The sequence below is a fragment of the Homalodisca vitripennis genome, chromosome 1 (assembly GCF_021130785.1).
Source record: "Homalodisca vitripennis isolate AUS2020 chromosome 1, UT_GWSS_2.1, whole genome shotgun sequence".
NCBI classification, from domain to species: Eukaryota; Metazoa; Arthropoda; class Insecta; order Hemiptera; family Cicadellidae; genus Homalodisca; species Homalodisca vitripennis.
In genome coordinates, this window is record NC_060207.1 from 171,507,824 (window position 1) to 171,533,453 (window position 25,630).

General features: G+C 32.0%; 1 protein-coding gene across 5 annotated transcripts in view; it reads right to left on the bottom strand.

Moving 5' to 3' along the window:
* LOC124352731 (Kv channel-interacting protein 4) overlaps positions 1 to 25,630 on the bottom strand; it is a 344,993-nt gene that overhangs the window by 30,572 nt on the left and 288,791 nt on the right. Inside the window, exon 2 of one of the 5 annotated variants that reach the window (XM_046802367.1) lies at positions 16,349 to 16,736. The exons of the other annotated variants lie outside the window; for them this stretch is intronic. Coding sequence (XP_046658323.1) covers positions 16,349 to 16,553 — 205 coding nt within the window. The 5' untranslated portion in view covers positions 16,554 to 16,736. The remainder of the gene's footprint in view (positions 1 to 16,348; positions 16,737 to 25,630) is intronic. 5 annotated transcript variants of the gene reach the window in all.

A 25,630-nucleotide genomic window follows, 5' to 3' on the forward strand; every position in this document is an offset into this window, starting at 1 on the left:
CTAACATAGTTTTCTTAGGTACAAAATAATTTTAATAAATTCTGAGGTCCCCAAACCCCTATTTTGATAGGTTAAGAAAATTCCTTCTCGATTTCAAGCTCAGCTTGTATGATTAACAGGGTAATAATGAATGTAATTATATAAAAAATTTAATATATGATTTGTGTTATCATCATAATCAGTTACCAAATGTAGATTTTATATAGGTTTAAAGTTAAGTAAATAATTAAAAGTGTAGTAAAATAGTAAATATGTAAATAGCAAATAGTATTGGAAGATAAAGCCCCACAAAAGGCGCATACTTAAAAATAGGAGGTTAATATCTGAGAAGAAAGTTTATCAGAGCCCAGATTGACTTTTCTTACTCATTTAGCTACCTCAAGTTTTGCTGTCAATGGTGCAGTTGAACCGTTTAGGAAATACTAAACAAAATACACATTTGGGAAGATATAAGGTTGAGTTGTAGTAACTTTCCTTTCCATCTCGTTTGGAAACTTATGGTTTGGTTAAAATAGTTTTCCCTTATTTAAGAATAAAATACTGTACCATTGGGTCTGGAGTACACATAAACATCTTAAAAAATGAACTGCAACGACTAACTGGTAGTCTGCACTCGATTTTCACAAGCAACTAAACAGCTGTTGTTTCACGAGCAAACTGTGCCATCTCTTACCGAGCAGAAATTTAAAATCTAGAATTTTAATATATCCATGATTTCTGTTTTACATGTGTTCAAAAACTCCCTACTGGAAGCGAACATCAATTTTAAAATTTACAAATTTTCGTACTGTTAAGGATCTTTTTACCCGATAAATATTTTTAAAGCGTTTTAAATTTGATAGACATGAAAATGATAATATTAAAATGCACTGTACTATATTTAATAGACTATTCATTTTTATTTAAAAATTTTACTGGTTATCGTTTAAGGTGCATAAAATTTGAAAATAAAAATTTAAAAAAGGAGAAATTATTTTTTGATGACGTTACAAATAGGCAAAATATACCTAAAATTCATTCTGGTCATATATTTAAAATACAAAATAATATAGCTCTCTTAAGGTGGATGGGCGTACCTTTATAATAAATGAATAATCGATAAGCATTAAACAAATTATTGCAATAACTATTGTTTAGTTGAATGCAGGTAAATAATCTGTAACTACCTAGGTTTTAAATCCTGGTAGGTTTAATAAATTACAAAATCTCACAGAAGGTAAGAGGATTATCATTGAGTCCGTAAGTAGTTAGTAACATCGTGTTTGTTTAAAAGATTAACGGGCACCGAAGTTGGTTGTTGGGCCACTAACAAGTTAAGTCAGTAAAGTCAACAAGTAACTTTTAAAATGTTCGTCAACTATATTGTTTTACATTATTCTCTTGAGGGTTTCTCAACTTTCCTAACACTTCTTAATTTTTATGGAAATGTCCATAGGTTTAAGTAATCAAGTATGATAGTTACAATAACGTTGGCATATTTTATTTATTAAAATGTTTATAAAGAGCGTCTTGTGATATAAGAGTTTTCAACCTTATGTTAAACCACACGGGAGAGACAATTTTAACTTACCGTAGCAGTTTTGGTGTATTAGGAAATTGATAATAGACACTGTAATCTTAACTAGTTAGTTTAAATTAAAAACTTAATTAGCAGTAAAGGTTGAACCACTTTATCTTACTTACTTTTTATAGCCTCAATTTTGGTCTTCCATTGTTTATCTATAAACAATTTACCACAAAGTATTGGTCAAATTTGATAAATAACTGAATAAACGGGCCCATAATATTGGACCTCATGTTTGAAAAAACCTTTTGGTTACTAATTTTAACTCTTTAACGGCTTGTTTACCATGGGAGTCTGCTGCTTTTGATTTAAATCTTGGAAAGTACGCAAGCTATGGGTTGTCAATGCTAAATTATGTAAGTTCGCTTAACAAGGAGAAATTCATATTCGACAATTTATATATTTAGTTAACGTATACTTCATGCAAAATATGTTAAGTTTATAGATTCGTTCTCGAGATATCGTACAGACAGAAATAAAATTTTCCAGTCCTTAAAGCAATTAAAAATTAATTGATTAAATTTATTTTCTATTGTCGAGTACTGAGATGTGTTATATTTTTTGTATGTAAATTTACATAAAAAGTGTACAAAAATATATAATGTATAATAAAAGTACTTGAATATAATATTTATTAGTGTAATTTTAGTCATTGTAAAGGTTTATTCAAACATAAATAACTCACTTTTAATATTTAATATGTACAGAGAAGTTACACGTTGTACAAAGAAATACATTTCTTAAGTCATGTCAATTGTCTGGCCTCCAAAATTAATAAATAAATGTCTATGAAATAAGATATTTCCTAAATATTTATTAGATTTTCAAATGTATTAGAAAATAAAATTCCCGCGGACCTTAACACTGTTTTATTATATAATTATTATTTTTCGAAATGATTTATTTATAAGAAATCTACAATGGTACATTGTGATTTAAGTCACGTTTAGTAGATGTGTTTAGCAAAGTTCACTTCAAAGCTATACAAATAAACACACCCAACGTACATGTGCACGGTTTACTAGCTTTCATGTTTGCTGTGTATTTTATACTGCCTGTTGGTTGAGTGAGTTGTATCTGCAGTAACGATGATGGGAAGGGGAGCAGTAGTGTTAAAACCTCGTTCATAAACAATTAACTTCTCTATATTCAGGCGTAAATACAGATTTGAGAGACCATTCCGGTTCCATGCCCTACAAAGGGGTTGCAAAGCTGTATAAGCGCTAGTGCTGTATTTCGACGGGTAACTCCCGAAAGTTAGGTGGAGTGTGAAATATCCTTCATATCCTTCAGAGGACCTAGCATTCATTAAAGATTGTATTACACAAAGCTGTATAAGCGCTAGTGCTGTATTTCGATGGGTAACTCCCGAAAGTTAGGTGGAGTGTGAAATATCCTTCATATCCTTCAGAGGACCTAGCATTCATTAAAGATTGTATTACACAAAGCTGTATAAGCGCTAGTTCTGTATTTTCGACGGGTAAAACTCCCGAAAGTTAGGTGGAGTGTTAAATATCCTTCATATCCTTCAGAGGACTAGCATTCATTAAAGATTGTATTACACAAAGCTGTATAAGCGCTAGTTCTGTATTTCGATGGGTAAAACTCCCGAAAGTTAGATGGAGTGTTAAATATCCTTCATATCCTTCAGAGGACCTAGCATTCATTAAAGATTGTATTACACAAAGCTGTATAAGCGCTAGTGCTGTATTTCGATGGGTAACTCCCGAAAGTTAGGTGGAGTGTGAAATATCCTTCATATCCTTCAGAGGACCTAGCATTCATTAAAGATTGTATTACACAAAGCTGTATAAGCGCTAGTGCTGTATTTCGATGGGTAACTCCCGAAAGTTAGGTGGAGTGTGAAATATCCTTCATATCCTTCAGAGGACCTAGCATTCATTAAAGATTGTATTACACAAAGCTGTATAAGCGCTAGTGCTGTATTTCGATGGGTAACTCCCGAAAGTTAGGTGGAGTGTGAAATATCCTTCATATCCTTCAGAGGACCTTAGCATTCATTAAAGATTGTATTACACAAAGCTGTATAAGCGCTAGTGCTGTATTTCGATGGGTAACTCCCGAAAGTTAGGTGGAGTGTGAAATATACTTCATATCCTTCAGAGGACCTAGCATTCATTAAAGATTGTATTACACAAAGCTGTTATAAGCGCTAGTGCAGTATTTCGATGGGTAACTCCCGAAAGTTAGGTGGAGTGTGAAATATCCTTCATATCCTTCAGAGAGGACCTAGCATTCATTAAATATTGTATTACACAAAGCTGTATAAGCGCTAGTTCTGTATTTCGATGGGTAACTCCCCGAAAGTTAGGTGGAGTGTGAAATATCCTTCATATCCTTCAGAGGACCTAGCATTCATTAAAGATTGTATTACACAAAGCTGTATAAGCGCTAGTTCTGTATTTCGATGGGTAACTCCCGAAAGTTAGGTGGAGTGTTAAATATATTTCATATCCTTCAGAGGGACCTAGCATTCATTAAAGATTGTATTACACAAAGCTGTTATAAGCGCTAGTAGTGCTGTATTTCGATGGGTAACTCCCGAAAGTTAGGTGGAGTGTGAAATATCCCTTCATATCCTTCAGAGGACCTAGCATTCATTAAAGATTGTATTACACAAAAGCTGTATAAGCGCTAGTTCTGTATTTCGATGGGTAACTCCCGAAAGTTAGGTGGAGTGTTAAATATATTTCATATCCTTCAGAGGACCTAGCATTCATTAAATATTGTATTACACAAAGCTGTATAAGCGCTAGTGCTGTATTTCGATGGGTAACTCCCGAAAGTTAGGTGGAGTGTGAAATATCCTTCATATCCTTCAGAGGACCTAGCATTCATTAAAGATTGTATTACACTAAGCTGTATAAGCGCTAGTTCTGTATTTCGATGGGTAACTCCCGAAAGTTAGGTGGAGTGTTTAAATATATTTCATATCCTTCAGAGGGACCTAGCATTCATTAAAGATTGTATTACACAAAGCTGTATAAGCGCTAGTGCTGTATTTCGATGGGTAACTCCCGAAAGTTAGGTGGAGTGTGAAATATCCTTCATATCCTTCAGAGGACCTAGCATTCATTAAAGATTGTATTACACAAAGCTGTATAAGCGCTAGTGCTGTATTTCGATGGGTAACTCCCGAAAGTTAGGTGGAGTGTGAAATATACTTCATATCCTTCAGAGGACCTAGCATTCATTAAAGATTGTATTACACAAAGCTGTATAAGCGCTAGTGCTGTATTTCGATGGGTAACTCCCGAAAGTTAGGTGGAGTGTGAAATATCCTTCATATCCTTCAGAGGACCTAGCATTCATTAAAGATTGTATTACACAAAGCTGTATAAGCGCTAGTTCTGTATTTCGATGGGTAACTCCCGAAAGTTAGGTGGAGTGTGAAATATCTTTCATATCCTTCAGAGGACCCTAGCATTCATTAAAGATTGTATTACACAAAGCTGTATAAGCGCTAGTGCTGTATTTCGATGGGTAACTCCCGAAAGTTAGGTGGAGTGTGAAATATCCTTCATATCCTTCAGAGGACCTAGCATTCACTAAAGATTGTATTACACAAAGCTGTATAAGCGCTAGTGCTGTATTTCGACGGGTAACTCCCGAAAGTTAGGTGGAGTGTTAAATATCCTTCATATCCTTCAAAGGACCTAGCATTCATTAAAGATTGTATTAGACAAAGTTAATGCTCCACCGGTACTGTTACCTGAAAATCTTGAATTTATAAATTGAGCTGTAAATATATACAAACTTTCCAGAAGTGGCAAGAGGTAATGTGAAATAAATTTTACAACGTTTCGTATATAAAGAATATTTTCTATTTGCGTTTTTTTAATGTGATGTATTAGTAATATTAAAAATGCGTATTTTTGTATGTCCGTCAAACAAATATATATTTGTATCATTCCAATGTCGGTTGAAATGTCAGATCTTCACAATCATGTACAACTCCTGTGAGTAAATATTCCACGGAAAAAATAGCAAGTCTGTGTAACAAATTTTTGTTCAGAACACGTATTGAGTGCTTGTGGGATATATTATGTGGTTATTTCGGTCGAGGGTTAGGTATTCCATTCAGCCAAGCCGTGCCAGTTGTGCTAGTTCGTCGAATAAAAATCGATTAGCAGCGTTAGTACCAATAACCTTTTTCATTCCATTCGTAATTTCGTATAACCCATTTTTCTTTTTGTTTCGGTTTTCGTTGCAGTTTTAAGTTAGCCGTGAAATTTAAGCATTTAAGAAAAATAGGCCTTAAACAGGTCACGAAAGTAACGAATGTAGGCTTTTCCGGGATTTGTGAGAACTTCTATAGACTAGGAGATTTTATAGATCTGGAGTTCATTAATCCAGACTAAGATTCAATAGCAGGAAAAGTCCTAACGTTAATAAGTATGCTGCTAAAGGTCGGAGCACCAAGAGCCGAGCGCCCTTTAAATCGATCCCTTACAGACTTTGTATCCAAGAATTCGTTAGTGAAGCGTAACAGGTGAATATAATATAGAGACTTTTAACAGTGTTGCGTGCTTTAGCGTGTGTTGTGCCTTAGCAGGCAGTGTTGTGTGCCCATTATACCTAAGGGCACAATCATATCACGATGCAATTAAAACTTCATTACGTTATTATCTTGTCAATTAATAATAAACTTTTTTGAGGTTTTGATGTTGTGGCTGGTTATTAAGAGAAATCCAATTATCTCGTAAATACTCGTAAATGGTTTTATGGACCAGAACAAAATAAAACTGAAACATTGAGTCCAAAGGTTCGGTAACAGCACTTCGAGCTAAGCACTGTTGAGTGTAATTATTGCGAAATAAAGTCTACTGTTACTCAAAAATATAGTATACCTTACGACGCCATATTAATGAGCAAGAGTTTTCCGTGTAAAAATTCATTTTAATGCTGATATTTTGGGAAGTCAAGGGTTTACGAAATTCGTTCAATAATATGTATCAAATAGCGTAAAATGTTAATTAATTTGCGTAGAATATTATACTCGTAATTTGATTAGAAGCAAGAGTTTAAATTTGTGATTCCTTGTTAGATACATTACTATGGGTTTTGAACTGCAGATATCATTGCTTAAAATCAAAAGGAATATAAATACATAAACGTAAAAGCAAGGTGTTTTAATCTGTGGCAGAATTTTTAAATAATGGGTAGCAGTTTTTGTATTAGATATTTCATAGATCTTTTAGTTTTTGTAATTAGTTCGTGGATTTTTAAATTATAAGGTCTGGCATTGTGTGTGTGTGTGTGTGTGTCAAATACGACTAATATAATGATTGACAATTCACCCATTTACTTAATGTATTTTTAAACATATGTGAAGTATAAAATAAAAGTAAGTATAAATAAAAGTAAATAAATATAAAGTGAAGTATAAATAAAACGTAATCGAAAAGCTTCAAATAAGAACATTAATTTTTAATCACCTAAGCTGCATAGACACGTTACATAAAAAATTGAAAACCATGATAACGTATACAATCAATAACAATGTATATTGAGCTACAGGATTCACATTAAAACGTGCTCAATTAATTTAAATTTATATCATCACTTTTAAGGCTCAATATGTTGAATCCTCCAAAATATCCAATTACTAATACCGAAACCTACAGTATATAAATAATTTAGAAAATTTAAGCTTTTTTAAAAACTTGTTGGTATATTATTTTATTATATTATATTTTTGGAACATTATTTCGCGCCACCAGTTTCAATTGAAACTGTTCGTCTGTACTGTGGAAAAACCTAGTGAAATTATTTGCTCAAATAAATTGAAACGAAAGTACTGGCAGTTTTAAATAAATATATTTTGGTTTCTGAACTCATTCAGGCCATGATTAATATTCATCTCATATTTGATCTGCATTAGTTAGGAATTACGGAAGATGGATATTAATTCTCTCTCATGTTTCTGTTATTTCAAAAAATTGAACAAGCTACTATTTAGAAACTTTATGAGATGTCGAAACACTATTTAAAATTAAATCTTGTTTTAAAGACCTAAATACTGTGCAATCTTATAACAATTGTTTGTCTTACAACCACTTATAACCAGATCTATAATTATAAATCTCAAACTATGAGAAGGCTCCATCTTGAAGTCTTAAAAATATACAAGTACATAAACAATACTTGATTTTGATAAAATTTTAAAAACTAACAAATTATCGTATATCGCGTGTGTATATACGTATGATTTATATATTTAATAAACAAATAGGCCTATACAAACCTATACCGACAGTTTATGGACTAGTGTGAAACAAATGAATAGTAAAGCGATTTGCTTAGTTCAATGTCATTTAAAATGAATTAATGAATTAATTGATAGGAACAACTGTATTTATCGGTTAACGCTAATCCAGACCCAACAGAACGGCGAGATGTAAATTGATTAAGCATACGATATGGTATGTCCTCCAGAGTAAATATTAAACCAATCTTTACCAGTACGGGTTATTTATAACTGTCATAAACGTTTTTTATCAATGAAAATATTAAACTGACAAGCTTAAAACACATTTGTAAGCTTAAAAGTCAAAGAAAACAAATGTGTGTACAAATTCTATTTTGATAGTTGTAAAATAGTTCATTTAGTAATCACGGTTTAAATAGATGAAAAGGAAAGAGAACCCTGATTCACTTTTATATTTCTGGAACTGCATGCCTTCTTATTCAGGGAATTTAAAATGAAAAGATCAACACATTTCAACAAATTGAAATAAACAAGAAAACACTAAATGTAAACAAAGTGCTTCATATTTGACAACGCTCAGCTTTAAAACTATACCTTTGTGGAACAGTTGATGAATTTAGAAATACAGAATGTAGATAAATGTTTAGTAGTAATGAAAGTAGATTTGAACCTATTATCCAAAAAATTCTACAAGTGAAACAGAATTTTCTTTTATATATTATTAAATATTTTCTTTGGTAGTCATGGCAGTTCAAATGTTCAGTTAAAATGTTTTTTGAATCAGTCTTTCTATTTTGACGTATACAGTTTAGAACAGTGATTGATTTAGAGTTTGGGTTACGATATGCAAACATTTTTGCAAAGTTCTTTCTGAACCTCTTTATTATTATTTAGTATCAACAACTATAGACTAATGATTGATGTTAACATGAAGTTTAATGACCACCACGCTTTATTCCATAAACTTACAGATTGCGTCTAGTGCTAATTCCGTATCAAAATTCTAGACCATAAATCAGACATTATTCCCATTTACATGAGGCTGTTGTCAAAAAAATGGTACTTTTCAGTTTTAAGTAATATATTATTTGTAACATTTCTCTGATATAAGTAAAAAGAATAATATAAACTTATAACAGATTTCAAAATCTATGTACATCACAGTATTAAAAGCTATTTTAAAGGTTCAATTATTCCATATTATTCTTAATACTTCTACATAAATCAAACTATTTCACTAATATCACGTATGATATTTAAAATGTTATTTATGCTTTTTGGAAGTTATAATTATGAAAACAAATAAAACTTTTTAAAAGACATGAAATGGACAATATACTGTATAGCAATCCAGAATCGGTATAGGAATATTTTACTTTTGTGATGTGTCTGAAGAAGATATCCTTGATATCGAAAGGCCTCACAAAATAATAAAAGTATTAAATATTGGTTTTATGTTTTAATGTAAGTAAGTTATCAGTACCAATATAAGCTCCATCTACAACAATCATAACATTGTCATAGTCTATATAAAATCATTAGCAAATTTGTCTTAAATATTTGTAATGCTGTTATAGCTAAATACAACGAATGTTTTCGTTCCTATCTAATCTAACGCAGTATTTGGAAGAGTTAACAATTTATCACGTGTATGTGTTGACATATTGAGCTCTTTCAACAACTATAAACTGTACCCATAATCTTTGTGTGATATGAATGGTTGATTTAATCCAAATGTTGATTTAAGCTCCTTTTCACCTTGTGTTGGCACTCATGTGATGCACTCAATTTTGCATCTGATGAGAAAACCTCTTCATACGGATTATACTTCATTTTGTAGTCTAGCTGTCTCGATGCAAAGAGAAAAGATGTAAAGAGTTCGATTTGATCTTCTTCGTAGCCTATTTGTTTTGGAACTCTTCAGACGGATGCTGAATCCAGATTCTAGGGGTCAAGTCCGTCACAGCGTCTGATCTCTTCTCTGCACTAAGATAAAAAGGAGCTGAACTCAACAATTACATTTAAATATGCCCTTATTGTTCCTCCACTTTCACAGTCACGGTAATTAGAAATCAACTGAATATCAATTTAGAAATCACTGCATTTTTGTAGTTATTGAAATCTGATCTTAAATACTATTCATATATTTTTTTAACGCAAAGGTATTTAAAAATTAATTTATAAAATGGATTACTTGAAATAACAAAAGGATTTAGGAAATTTTTCATTATGTGTTAATAAAATTATATAAATAAGTTTTTCTTTTCAATTTTAGAAATCGATACCAAATGTTTGAAATGCTTTGAAACTCTTTCATACAACTAAAATTTATTATGAAACATCTGGAAATTTATGCACAATATTTTTACGTCTACACAAACATTTATAGAAGCAAAACATCAGGCGAAGAAGATGGTACCTCAAGGAGTAGTTATTAATATGTCTGTTTTCTAGCTCTTAAACAGTTCTTGATAAGAACTGAGCTGTTACAGTTCGAGGGAGGCACAGTGGCAACACGTAAAACACGACGCAGCAACGCTCCATAATCCAGTGAACTTGAGATTGTTTATGTGTCTTGCAACCATATTTCTCTGAGTGGTCATACTAAAAATGTCACATTTTAAAGTTGAATCATTGGCGGAGTATGAAATATTACAACAAAAGTCAAAACTGTGGTTATGGCGTTCCACAAAAACCAATGTACGAACGTCGTAAATTACTTTCAGGCTGTACATTTTGTATTCTGAGGTTAGGTTTTTTCAATATAGATACAAAAAACTTATGTGATACAACGGAAATTGAGAATCATTTTCTTATATGCACGAAGAGACAATTTTGATATGTTTGGCCTTAGATAGATATTAGTATTTCTCCTCACGTGTTAAAAAGAAAAACTAACGCTACAACTTTATTTTACTCAAATAAAACTTAGTATACATATATTTACAACCTAATAGTTTCACGGTAACTTGATTTTCATATTTGAATTACAACAGATTTAAACGAATTTATTTCCATGAAGGCATACACACATAACAGATTTAACTTTTGAAATATTGATCATGGAAGAATGAAAGGGCTTCAAACAAAGGTATATTACTAGATTATATCCAAGCAATTAAAATAATACCAAATTTTAATTGTATGAAAGGATGACAGGATTTAAATGTTTTAATACATGATGAAAAATTACCAAAATCCTTTTGTAACTTCAAATAATTAATGTTGTAAATAAACTTTTATATAAGTTATTGTAAAATTTTAATAACAAAAATATAGTGATTTTTAAGTTTATTTTCCAACTTTGGCGACAAACACCTGCTCAATCATCCAGCAGTGTATAAAGTACACAGGGTTTAGTTTGAATTAGAATAATTTATTATTACGTTACACCTTATTTTCAGCTCAATAAATATCATCCTTAACAAATACGGATTTGCATTCCAAATTAATATAGCAGTTACATGCAGCTTTAATAGAAACACTTGTTAAATTTAACTCTTAAATTACTGAATAAGAATTCCGTATTAAAGTTAATCTGATGGAAAACCGAGAGCGTATAATGCCAGTTTCTCACGCAATATCCACATATGTAACACATGCTAAGTTTACATTTTAGACCTCTCAGATTATAGAGATTATTAATAGTCCTTACAATGAAATAATTTTAAACTAAATTTGCTTGTAAGATGCACGCACATAGAACTGATATATATATATATATATATATATATATATATATATATATATATATATATATATATATAATGTTTGATAGTGAATTAATATGTATCTTTCTAGAAATGTATATCTTACGATTAAATATTAAAAAAAGTTTGTATACTGTTTAAATGTTCAGTTGTTAAAATGTTCAAACATAGTATGAAAAAAGAACCGTTTTATATAGAATGCAGGGGATAATTTATTATTGATCATCTCAGTCAAACTATAAAGCACTCATAATTTCATTGGTTTTTTTTATCAAATCTCCATTTATTTCCGTACGATGATGAGGTTGAAGGTCAAAATGTGGTACTGGCAAAGATTATGTAATAGTTTGAAATAATCATTTTGAACCAATTTTAATGACGATATTCTTACTTCAGATCAGATAGTAAAAATATTTGTATATCTACGTCTCATAGTTTTAGACTACATTGAAAAGAGTGAACCTTTTCAATGATTATTAAACAGCCATCAATGATCAGAAGTTCTTAGGTTGTATCTTCCTAATTCGAAATTTTGATAAAATTGGATTCTTCCACGGGGTGAGACGTTTAGAAGACAAGGGTTTCAGAAGGACATGGAATTTAAAAATCAAAATATTCTAGAAGCGAAAAAATTACGTTACGGCGCGATTCATACAGAGTCTAAATGGCAGAAAGATCTAATAAGGTGAGGTTTCCAAGAAAGCGGACACTTATAAAATGTGGATATTTCTTGACAATAACTCATTGAGAATGTCATAGAGCTCTCAGAGTCTAAGAGGTTCTGGAAGCTGCAATCTCTCCATAGTCCTGGAACTTGTAAAAACTGTACCCTCTTATATGCCAGGAGGTACTAAACATGTTCCTATAGGCAGATATATCCTCAATAATTATTTCAAAGCCTACTTTTTTGAATATCTTTAGAGGAACATGACTCCAGATTTCAGGAGTCACCTGTAACAGTGTCACTTTCCAGACGCTGAACGAAGATAAAGGTGATCTGGAGTTAAATTCAACATTCATATACTATCTGATTGGCCTTCTTTATTATATCAAATAAGTCAATTACATTATTACATAAAATAATTTCTTACTACAAATCGCCGTTAGCTAGTACTTTAACACTGCTACTAATGTAATTTCGGTACATACTATTTATATTCATATGTAAAAAGCTAAAACTACTTATAGTTGTTTGTAAAATTATAATTATAATTGTGTGCAAAAGATAAGCACTGAATACATATTACAGTGTGTAATACCCACAAAGTCCTAACGTATGTGCTAATCTAGTATTATTACAAAGTATTAATGTCTAAACAGTCTAAATAAGTGGTGTACTGGTAACACCTACAGTGTTGTGATGACGATAGAAGACAGGAGGTTCCCTTAATGTAGACATGAGCAGGATAGAGGGAAATGAAAAACGTGAGAAGACTAAATTATCTGAAGCGAGTTCACCGTTGAGGCTTGTCAGAACAACTGGCGAAGAATGTCATACGTCAAGTGACATATAGCTTGATAACTGGGAATGCGATATCAGAGTTTATAGATTAATTATGATGTAATAACCTCACTTCTTGCCATAATCTATTATCAAAAATATATAACTTCATCTATAATCTGTTTTTAATTCCGTATAAGTTTACGACATCATTTTAAACGTAGAAACGTGACAAGGATTTTGGTAATCCACGGATACAGGCGAGTATGTGTTAATCGTACTTTATTTTTAACAAACGAAATAATATTTCCTTGTGTTAGGCTCATTACGAAACGTTACTTTACATTTCCCAAACAAAAACACTCAAAAAGGACGAGAAATAAGACCAAACGATGAGTTTATTGTTTATCTTTACTATTTGTCACAATGGGCTGTGAAAACAACTTGCACAATTAGTGGAGATTAATAAATATAGAAGATATGACAGTTATAGCAGGTAACTCAAATCATGTTAACTCATTAAATCATTGATAATGATTTACAACACAAGACTCATTTATTTCAAAAGTACATAGTTTTCGGTGTATGGCTTAAGCGATAATGTATCTTAAGAATCTTTATCGTTTGATTTCTGGCACAATCTGAACTGACAAACCCATAGCACAAGTTTTTCATTAACACTTGGGGAGTGGCGATGGCCGAGCGGTCTAAGTCGTTGGACTTTGGGTCTGAGTTAGAGATAACGCAGGTTCAAATCCTGTCAGTGACCATTGCACTTTTTATCAGTACCATCGACCTTGTACTGTATCGACTCTCCCCCTTATTCTGTTTGATAAGATCCTCGCACAGGCCAGTGGCCCATGGGGGTGGACAGAATAAGGCTTAAAAGGGGATTGGCCTCTCCTTAAAAAAAAAAAAAAAATTCGTGCATTAATGTATAAATACTTTAGAATGAAAGTTATTACACTAGAATATAAAACGGACTGCAAACACTTGTCATAATATATATTAAAAATTAACTCAAACCTGTACAGTAAAGCTACCATTTATTTAATCTCATCAATGTATATTTGAAGAAGATTTTGTATTCCTCACCTTACCTCAAATTCTTTATTTTTTCTCTTATAGTATTAGAGTATCGATTTAAACTCCATGTTTCTAACATTCTACACTGTAACTCCACTTTTTTCTAAATCATATTCCATCTTTAAAACGAAATTGTCTTTCTACAATAAAAATGTGCCAGTATGTTAATGAAAACAATGTATTAAAATGCTGCTAACCACATTACTCTCAGGACTAACTTTTTTGTTAGTTAACATTGTGTAGTTACCGTACAGGGGTCGACATAGTTAGCATTGGTAATGTACCAAATCATTATACGTTTCTTTATAAATGTCCTGTCCATAACTTAATACAGGTAGCGTGACAGTGTCATTCTATATTCGAACAAGGTTGAAATTGAGTTAACATTTATGTCATTTGAACTCTACGGACTACATACGCACTGGCGTCATGCTGTGGTAAATTTGGTGAAAACATGAATATAGTACGGGTATTAATAATTTATTTTAATGGTACACCTGGCGAGGTGCCACTAGATATGAGCTCTGAAACGGTCACCAGTGACGTTCTTGGTCTTACATGCTCTACTAGTAACCTAGCGTCTCGTATTGCCCCGTCTAAATGAAGGAGAGCTTGTAACTCAATAGTGGACTCGATGTTCATACATATTGCATATTTTGTGACATTTCACGGTTTGTTTTGACTATAAGCGTTTATATCTCTACAGTTCAATATATGCAAATTTAAAACCATTTCAAACACAAATTTGATTATTTCAGTAATTATGTCAATTTTGTTCACAATTTGATCTGAGGTGTTCTGGGAATGATTTGTAGCCATATAAACCATAAAAATGTTTACACTAACTATACTATGTCGTTATGTAAGAATAGTAAAGGTTCAACAACAAGGTGTACAGTTTATTTTTAGATGTTTGGATGTCTTTAAACATTACCAAGTTTTAAAAAGAGCAAATTTTTACTAGACAATTTCAAAACTTTGGTTATTAAAATTAAATTATGCTGTAAGTTAATATCAAGTGAACTAAGGAAAGAAGGTGATTATAATAATACAAAGTCCTAAATATTTTTATACTTTGGACGAGAGATTAATATTTTAACGCTACTATTTGTATAATTTAGGCTAAATGCAGATAAGCATTATTAAATTGTGTGTCTATATCTCCATGTATCCTTACTTAATCTGATATAAAATTGCTGTGCTTCAGATGGATACTTGATGGTCTTGACCTTCCTTCAACAAGATGCTAACTAGATTAAACTTTGAGACAGCCGATATGAGTGAAAATAAAAAGATCTCAGGAAGAATAGAACTGCCCACCGGTCATTTCAATTAAAATATAAAGTTCTGATATTCCTATGGGTAAAATTGAGTCGGTTGGATCAAACAGTATCTATAAACTGTATGATTCTGGAATATGATGTATTGGTGTTGGATTGGAGTGATGACGTCAATGTTGACTTTCGCTACTCATATATGGAGGAGGAAACGTTATGCCTCCATTTGGAACAGTGAACAATATCCTAGTTTTATTACCTAGCTTATTACCCTACACAAAGCGTTAAGATATCTGATAACCGGATTGAAAGTCATACTTATTCAAGCCCTTTAATCTACCAAGCATCTAAAAAGAGATGATAAAAACAAGAGAAGAGACTACTTGCCAATAGTCGCACACTGTAGCATGGGAAGAGCACACACATCCTTTGTAAAATGAAGTAATTATAATAAAAGAACATGTATCGGCCATAGACAAGTAAAGTAACAGTAAATAGAATAAGGCAGTGAAGCTTTTATGTTATATTGATAAACCTGAGTTCATGAATGTTGTGAGAAGGAAATACTCGTACTTTATGATAAAGAATGTTGAAGTTCAGTTTAAACTTATAAGACCTTTTAGTTTTTATTTTTGTTTATTAAAGACAGTGCACACCAGTTCTACACTTTAATTTGGCATAAATAAAGCAATATCTAAATATTACTAAACAGTAATACGCATCGATAGTATGCTTACATTAGATTTACTCTAAAACCTATTACATGCTTAATAATACACATCTAACAACTGTTTCTATTATAATATGAAAAGCAGCTTTTCTTGTCAACTTAAATAAAAAAATGCCAAGCTAATTCTGAGGGATTTGGGGTTCACGTTCAGTTACTGGCTCTGAAAACTTTGTGAGCTAACTGGTACCGATGCTTATCCTTTACATGCAGAACTAAGTAATCGAATAGGGGGAAGTTCAGGCAGTTGGGCTTCTGCCTGAACTTCCGGACAACAGCCATGCGGGAGTTGACACCTCATGCGTACGAACCTAGAGCGAACTTGACTCCGGTCCATGCTTGCTTGACGAAGTTGAAGAGTCTGCGGTAGAGGGAGAGCGAAGTGTGGCGGTGTCTGTGGAGATGGTGACGGCGTGGTCGGCGCCCCTCGGCCTGCGGGGGCCCCAGGGGGCTGAGCGACCCCCCTCGCTCTATCGTGGCTCCCCCCACGGTGTCTCCCCGTTCCGAGACGCACATGGCCCCATCTCCCCGGGGGTGGGCGTCACTGGCCGCGCTCGCACGGAATGCTACTGGAATGCATCGGTGTGTGTCACAGCACGCGTCACACGTCACACGTCACACTTCACTACGGCACTGTCACTGCCACGTTACGTCACACTACACACAGGCTGACGTCACACGGCCCCAGGCACGTCATACCTGTGTGACAAACAGTGGATTAGGTTCCACGTGCACACTAACAAGAAAGCAGAAGCAGACAATAAGTACATCAAGTCAATCTAAATACATCTCTCCATCATCGTCGTATGCTGGGTCTATCTAATATGCTAAGCTTCTGTTACTAAGAGCTGAGTCAGGACACATCCAACGTTAATGATTGCAGTAGGCCACTAAGAATGATAGACATGTAGACTATACGTCACTGCGTGTTATAATTAACTTCCAATCTTAACACAATTTTGTCATGCAGGACTATTGAAAAATGTGTGAGTCTCAAGTTACATCAAAGTGCTTTTACATGATATCACACACTAGTGCAAAACACTTCAATGGTTGACTTCAAACTCTCGTATTCTATTTCAAGTATTAATAAACCGAAGAACAGAAAAAGGATTATACTTCATGTCTGGCACAGATGATACTATTTTGTTCTTTTATATCCATACAAATATAATGATATTAGGAAATGTTTTTGGTATATGGGTTCTGGTCACGATCTAATTTGGCAATAAAACACATATGTGATAAAAAATAGCCAATGATGCAGGTAGGTAAAGAGTTGTCGTCGTAATAGTTAACATGCTCAAACACAGAATGGGCTATTCGCGTTAGAGGTACGGCATACTAAGTTATGTTATTTATCATTGTTTAGAGATTATAATTTATACACGAGTTATGAAAATAATTGTCTAGCACTTATATACAATAAAAAACGTTAAATATTGATAAGAATCTCATTAAAAACAAAAACTGAACACTAGGAGAGCTGTAAATAATTTATAAGTAATAAATAATTTGCTATATTAGAAATGTATCAGAGACATTTGAGTGTTTTTGAAGTCAGAATGGACGATATAGCATTAGAAAGTAACGCCAAATGGAGTTGGTATAAGCAAGGAATTGAGGACAAAAGTTCCTTAAAGGATTTTTTGGCTTGACAACACCCTTTATTTATACAATCTTCATTTCACTAAACTTTGGTTTATTATAGGGAAACATTTTCTATTGGATGCGGGTGAGGAAAACATGAATAATTCACAGATGACCAAGGATTACTGGCAAGATACTGTCTGCAGTTAAGTACCTAAGCAGCTGCAAGGAAGAACCTTATGTTCACCTTGGAATCTGGACACGTTGCAGGCTGTGAATGCTAGAATCAAAACTGTATATTAAGACAAAAATTCAACTGCCGAATTAATTTATTATTTTATTGCAAAATATTATCAAGTTTAGAAATTTGTTACTTCGTTTTATTAAAAAACTTTGTCTATTGAAAAACAGCTTACATTTTAAAAATTTTTAAATCAAAACCGCAATGAAGAATCAAAGGTTGGGATATCTATGGTGTCGGACTTCGGTATGAGTTCAAGTTTACATCTCTTTGATATAATATAAAAAAAACGTATCAACATAATACGCATTTTCCCAAAAAGGATATAAGTAGTTGAAGTAGGCAACAACTCTCAATATTCATTATATAATCCAAGGATGTGAACCAGACTCTCAAAACTTGACTCTCTTTCAATTGCAGTCTTTAGTGGTCTTTAAAAATAAATGGAATAAATCAAATCAATTTCAATTGGGCAGACCGGTTCTTGTGCTAGTGGCCAATTATGATCGAGTGGATTCATCACCTGTCTATATTGATGATAGCCAGATGGCAATTGCCCCGTCATCACTAGAAATTTTGATTGTATTTGGTAGGTGGAAATGTGATCTTTTGTCATACGTACTACAGTTTCTCTTTGTCATATAGAAATAAATTAAATGGTGTATAGCCATTAATTTTTTGATTAATTTTTTTCGTATAGATATTTGTTACTCGCCCGCATTCAACAACTTTGTATCTACGGTATCGAATGATTTGTCATACAAAGTTTATTAGCTATATTTTGTCTTTTAAATTAATCTTTTTGGGTAACACATAGCAAGGTTTTAAATCGTCGCATGCAGCTTGCGTTTGTGAAAGTTTGTCGTCCTCACTCACAAATTAGTTTAACTCAAGGCTATAACATGAGAATGCTGAGAAAATTAAAATTGAATAATCTGTGCATGGATATCCTCAGAGGACATTTTAACAATTGAGGGCTAATACAAACTCTCGAAATTTGTGAACTTAATTTTAAATTGGACATGCATCATTTTTAACTCATAAACTGCTGTCATACATATTTAAACAAGCAAATATACTTCATTATAATATAAGAAATCTAAAATAAGACAATGTACTGATTTATTTTGGGTTTACGTTACAAATGGATTTGTGTATTTTTAAACTGTTTACTTTCTATTGTACAATTGTTTACAGGACTTTATTTGTACGATAGTCTATCACAAAGGTTGAACTATTACCCTCATGTTCATTGGTATCATACTTTAATGTTTTCAGATACATACATTTCTACAAAATGAGTAATTACGTTACAATATTATTACGTTACACGTTTTAGGGTAATTAAAAACACCATCGTGAGTCAGAATTATAACCAGGATTATGGGAATGATAGATTGGAAGTTTAATTCATGCAACCTTAAAAATAAAGAACATGTAAAATATTCTTATTCTACCCACAGTTTGCATTATCTTCTTATTTGTAGAGTACTGATTAGTGGAAGAAACCTAATTGAAGAATAGAACTTTACTTCGTAAGCCTGCAATGAAATATAACAAGGGTAGGAGTATAATTAAACACGTGTAAAGGCTTAGTTTGATAGCGATATTGTACGTGCGTACACGTACTGGTTGGAGGGTGGGGGGTGGTGAATAATGTACAGGCCACCTGTTGAGCCCCGAAAACTTGGCCTCCGGCGTTAATTATTCACTCCTTTATCATACTCATCACGAACAGCAAAAGTACCTCGGATGGAAGAGTTACACTTACAAGTTATATGAAAATAAAATATAGTTTGAGTTTTTTTTTTAATACATTTAAATACATACGTAAATATTTGGTGGTGCTACGGCCGATTGGTGTAAAGACGGTTTGACTTTGGATCTGAGTTAGAGATAGTGCAGGTTAAAATCCTGTTTGTGACGGCAGTATTTTTATCAGTGAGATCGACATTATACTGTATCGACTTTCCCCCTTATTCGGTTAGTAAATATCCTTGCACAGGGCAGATAAGGATTAAAAGAGAGTCGGCCACCCCTTAAAATAATGTTTTATATATATATATATATATATATATATATATATATATATATTATATATATATATATATATATAAAACAAACTTTTCTGAACGAAAAAGTAGCCGTTTGCTGAAATTTTGTATCATGACCATCTTGCTGCTCCCAAAATATATTTCTCAAGTTGAGCGATTAGAATTTATCCTGTAAATATAATACACGTCTTTATTCCCGAAATATAGTACAACTGAAAAACTTACTGATGAGTTTGATAGTTTTTAAACCAGATTACAGTTATGAGTTTCTATAAATCAAACATCCACTCTTACCGTATAGCTCCGAAAGGAAACAGGCATGATAAAAATAAAAGTAATAATTTTCAGCACTAAGCTGGATAAATTTAGTAAGCGAGCGCAATATGGTAGGGCACATTACTTTGGCCTGCGTAAGCCTCGTATTTCGCTGCGAAACGCTCATAAACCTCTTTTATCCATTCGCAGCTGAGAATGTGCAAGTAATAATAATACTACAATAATACACTTCAGTATTGTTACTTGAGAGTATTACTATGCCCAATTGAATGCAATAAAGTTCCAGTTAGAGAAATTGTTTAAATAACTATAAGGTATACCCAAACGTATACATTAAAGAATAATTTCTTCTACCCATATTTATTGAACTTTGATTAATAGTAAACATGCATATTGCTTAACTCCTACAACACTAAGATTGAAATTGGTATTGATATACTGAACATGTATTTGCTCCTTAAAAAGGTGTCTATGAATAAATTTGTTGGTGGAAAAAAATGTACTGGCCATTAAAAAAAATATAGATTTTTAAGGATTTTTGGAACGCTAAAATCCTTTACGTACTCAGTGAGATGCATGATTAAGTCAAAACCAACTTGGGCAGACAGTTGATTAAATGCGACATTTGCGTCACTAGACCCGATAATTACTCTTCCCCACCACTAGTTCCATGTTAGTGCACGTCTGTACCTTATATATACCTGTAAATCAAATTTGAACCTACGTTAAAGGAGGGAGGATGACGTCATTAGCACCGACATCCTGGAGGCGCTGCTGTGTTATGTGCATAGTTTAATGTGCAAAGTTTATTGTGCAATAGCTCTGATGCTTGATTTATTGTTTTCTTTTCTGATGCATAAATACTTCACAACTAAGCATCAAAGTAGAGAGTCATGTGAAAACTATGAGGCCATTTTATAACGAAGGGTCCTTAATTTAAAAAATACGTAAGGCATAGCCTCGGAATAAACAAACTCAATTATACAGATGTTAATAACAAAAAGTATTGAAATGTTAAGAAAGTTCACAATGCAATACGTTTAGAACAGTAAGCTCCCTAGGGATAGCTCACACCTAGTAATAAATCAGTGACTATTCAGTATTTAACACCCTTTATAGGTTACCTCTAAAAATCCTTAGGTAAACCATTAAAGAAAGTACCAGATTCTAATGTTGAACGGTAGGTAAAACTTTTGAAAGTTACAAAGTTGATTGTGGATCAAATTAACAAATTGAGGTTAATAAAATAAATTGCTTTTTAATGTATAATAAATGGTAATGTATCAAGGTAAACGGTCAAATTATCTTTAAAAATGGAAAACTTGTATGTCATTACATAGTTAATTTAAAACTTAGAACTATTAGTTCAATTACTATAGCAAGTTAGCATAGCATAAAGTACAAGAAGGGATGGTTCTGTATTTAATGTTTCTGCAGTAACTTACTCTACCTTGTGACGTATGATTGGATAAGATTTAACTCATAGGGTTTAGATTAGTTAGCTAATTAGTTATAATACAATTTACTAATTAGCTACTTACTGATTTTTATAAAAAAAAAAAAACCGATAAAAGTATCGATAGATAGACAGAGAGAGAGATGTAGTCACCTGATATAAGGTATTGGTATCTGTAATAGACGTGTTTACATCCTTTCTGGAACCCTATACATTTTATTAACATTTTATGAGATAGATAAAATTGGATTAAAGAAAGGCGATTTTTTTTAATTCTCAAAGTTGTTAGGAACATACAGTATTTTGTCTCATTGAAAATCTGTCTTCCTTCCCTTTATCACTATGGACTTTTACAGGTGTATTCACGAAATTATAAAATGTACATATATTTTACCTCTCTTTATGTTACATAATGGGTGTAGAAAATTAAATGAAAAACATGATTCAAAAACATTGTTTAAAACAGGTGAAAATCCTCATATACGAGTTCATCATTGTTGAGCAATTATTGTTACCACTCGAGGTAAAAAGATTGCTATTTATATAAGTGTGAATGGTATGTGATCGTTGTGGTTCTTTGTAAAATGGTTTAGGGACATATATTTAAGAAAATATATTCTGTAAAATTATTTGTTGTCTTAATGAATTTAAAGATATTTTCTTGAAGGGGAGGCATGAAGTGCTAATTTATTGATTACTTATTTATTATGTTTGAGCAAAAAACATGCAATGGTACAAAACTAAAAGTTATACCATAACCTTTTTTAGCCGTATTTCTTCCAATGTACTCGGACGTTATTTGTATTTCAACAAAGGTATATATTCCAACCTATATTAATATATGCCTAAGTTTGCAGAATCGATTTATAATACCAGATAGCTTTCAATATACAAATTATCCGTCCTTTCAATTTGAATTATAGCAATGTTTAGTATTATTCTAAGGCACAATTTAAAATATCTTAAAATATGAAAAGTAATAAAACTATTTTAATAATATAATTTTCATATTAATGATACTTAACGTAATTATTTTGTTTGACGTTGAAATTTTTATCTATTTGCTCCCAATAAACTTCCAACTAACTTTAATGTGTAAATTACAAATCGTTTTTATAGTTATTTTTAATAATTTGTACTTTTAACCTCATTCCCATAAAATCTACGGAAATGAAAATATCTGATTAAAGTTCTCAAAACTTACAGAAATCCACTAAACTACTGATTTCTTTTACAAGTTTACTAATGATAGTGAAATGGGTGATAAAATTATCGATTAAAAATAAATATAAGCTATATGATAAAACTAAATATAAATATAGTTTACAGCTGAATTTTTCCTACTAACAATGTTTTTAGGGATAATTTTAATTCCTTAATTATTAATGTCTTAATTAATTAGTCAATTTAATTATTAATTCCTTAATATTTGATAAACAACCCTTTTTATTAAATATTTAAAGTAATTTTTTTAAATATAAGAATTTATTTGACCTTTGCTTAATGTTTGGTACTGCGTACCTGTAAAGCTACATTTTTATAAAATACTATTTTTAACCTATTACAAATAAAAACATTATAAATATATTTGCAACTTAATACGCTTTTCTATCTTAGAACTAATGTAGTTATATTTCTCCTCCTCTTTGAAAGATTCATATTTAAATGAAAACAATTTTTATTTATATATAATTATTTACATTCTTACGAACAACAATCATAATATTTTATATACTGCATTTACAATTTCTGAAACTACTCTTTCGAGGAGTATAATTCTAGTGTTTTAAAATTTGTTTACTAAATACTCCCTAGATGATAAATCGGAAACAATTTACTTTTAAATGTTTAAAATTTACATTATAAAACGTATATTGAGTCATTCAAGGCTTCATTAAAAATTAAATGTTCTCTAAGATTCTAATTTAAAACATTCTCTAAGATTCTCTTTTCAAACATAATCGTATAGTTTTAAATAAAAATAGCTGTTTTTAAAAGTCAATAGTTCTTATCAAACGTGACGTCGCAAATTTTGGAGAGGGTTCACTCAGTGAAATATACTAAGGCTAATGCAGGAGACTGTGGAAGTATTCAATCAGGACAGAGAGTGGCTAGCGGTTACCATGGTAACGTGACGTCATGGAGACCACAGCTTCCATCATCACTGCGTTGAGTTTCGTTACTATAACAAGAGCCTGCTTGTGTCGAGAAACTGGGAGTAATGACAAGTTGTGTCTTTGGTGGTTCAGGGCAAACTTGCTTATTAAATAGATTATCCAACTTGAAATCCTGATAAATCCAATACAAATTTTCTTCTTTGGGGTACGTCTCGCACCCTAATACATGTAAACAACAATTAAGATTCAACCCACTAGACTTTCTTACGGTATTGAAGTGTGTTTGGGTATATTTTATACAAATTATAAACTTAATAATTCCTAATATTTTCAGAACTCAAGAGAAGATACTACACGAATGTTTAATTTTTAAGTTTTATAATGAGAAAATAATATTGCTTTGTTAAGTTAAAAGTTGTGTTAAAAAATTCAAGAGAAGATACTACAGGACTGTTTATGTTTTATAATTAGGAAGTATTATCGCTTTGTTACGAATAAAGTGTTGTTACAATAGAAGAGAGAAGATGCTTAACGAGTAAAATGCTATTGGAACAATCACCATAGCAAGCAAGCATAATGTGTTTCGCAACTTATAGTGTTTAACCAGCCTCCTAGATAGAATATTTAAACGCGATTTTGAAGGAGGAAAACACGAGCATTCAGATTTTATGAGGTTAACCTCGCCGGGGTCCTCTTGTAGTTCTTTATAATCTTTTCACTCCTAGTAGTATAGACATGAATAGCTTCTAACCTGAGCGATTACATAGCTTTAATAATGCAGAAGTTACACTACTAGTATAATAGAGGTTATATCGTCAATGTAGCTATTAGAATATTTTCAAATATCTGGATATTACAAGGTATAATAATAAACATTGACATCTGATTTTTTACTTTTGATAATATGATAAACGACAGACATTATGTTTGAATAATATTCTTGTAATAACTCTTTGGAAGTAAAACGTTCAAAACAGTTCCAGTTTATATATTTTGAGTAAAGAAATCATAAATAGGCTAGTTTTTCAATTACCACAGAGAAAACGGAAACAAATGCATGAAAATATGAGAGCGAAATAATAAAAATTGCTGAGTAGAAAATAATCCTGGAAAATGCGGTTATAAAGTTTATAATCTAAAATAACAACTCACTAAGTAAAATGATTGTTCAATAATTTTAAATTATTCTAAATATTATTATAAACTATTTGTGACTTTCGAATGTTCCTAAAATTAGAACACGTGAATGTACCGTGTAATATTGAGACGAGCGTTTACACACAGACGTAACAATGCACCTCGTGTGTATAAGCAAGAGGGGTGTGACAATTAAACCTCTACCACCTGTTGAATGCTTTGAGACCAACTTCAGCCGCCCCCAGCGATTAACGCCCCAATTACATTTAGCTCCTTTTGAATCACGCTTTCATTGGAAGGTAAAAGACTGAAACGTAGTTTTATCTCGTGACGCAGGACCAAAAGTAGTGAAACCAGTGGAAAAAGTTCCACTGTAGTTGTGTAGAAACAAACAACGGAACGAAAAAAATATAAGGAATTCATGAAACGTTCGCAGAAAAGTTTATTTTCAATTTGGGATTTAGGTTTAAAATGCAAACAGTTTTCATAACAAATCTAATGAAGTTTATTTCGGAACAAATTGCTCTTATTTTTTAATTCACTTTTAAATTTTAAAATTACTACACAAGTAGGAGAATTTTGATAGGATTTTTAAAACTACAACTATATATAATTTGGAAAATGTATAAGGCAATAGAAAAATGGCTATAGATTTACAATGTTTGCAAGTCCACGGTCTGGTGTAGACCACCCCTACTTTTCAGCACTCAAAAGGTGCTGAC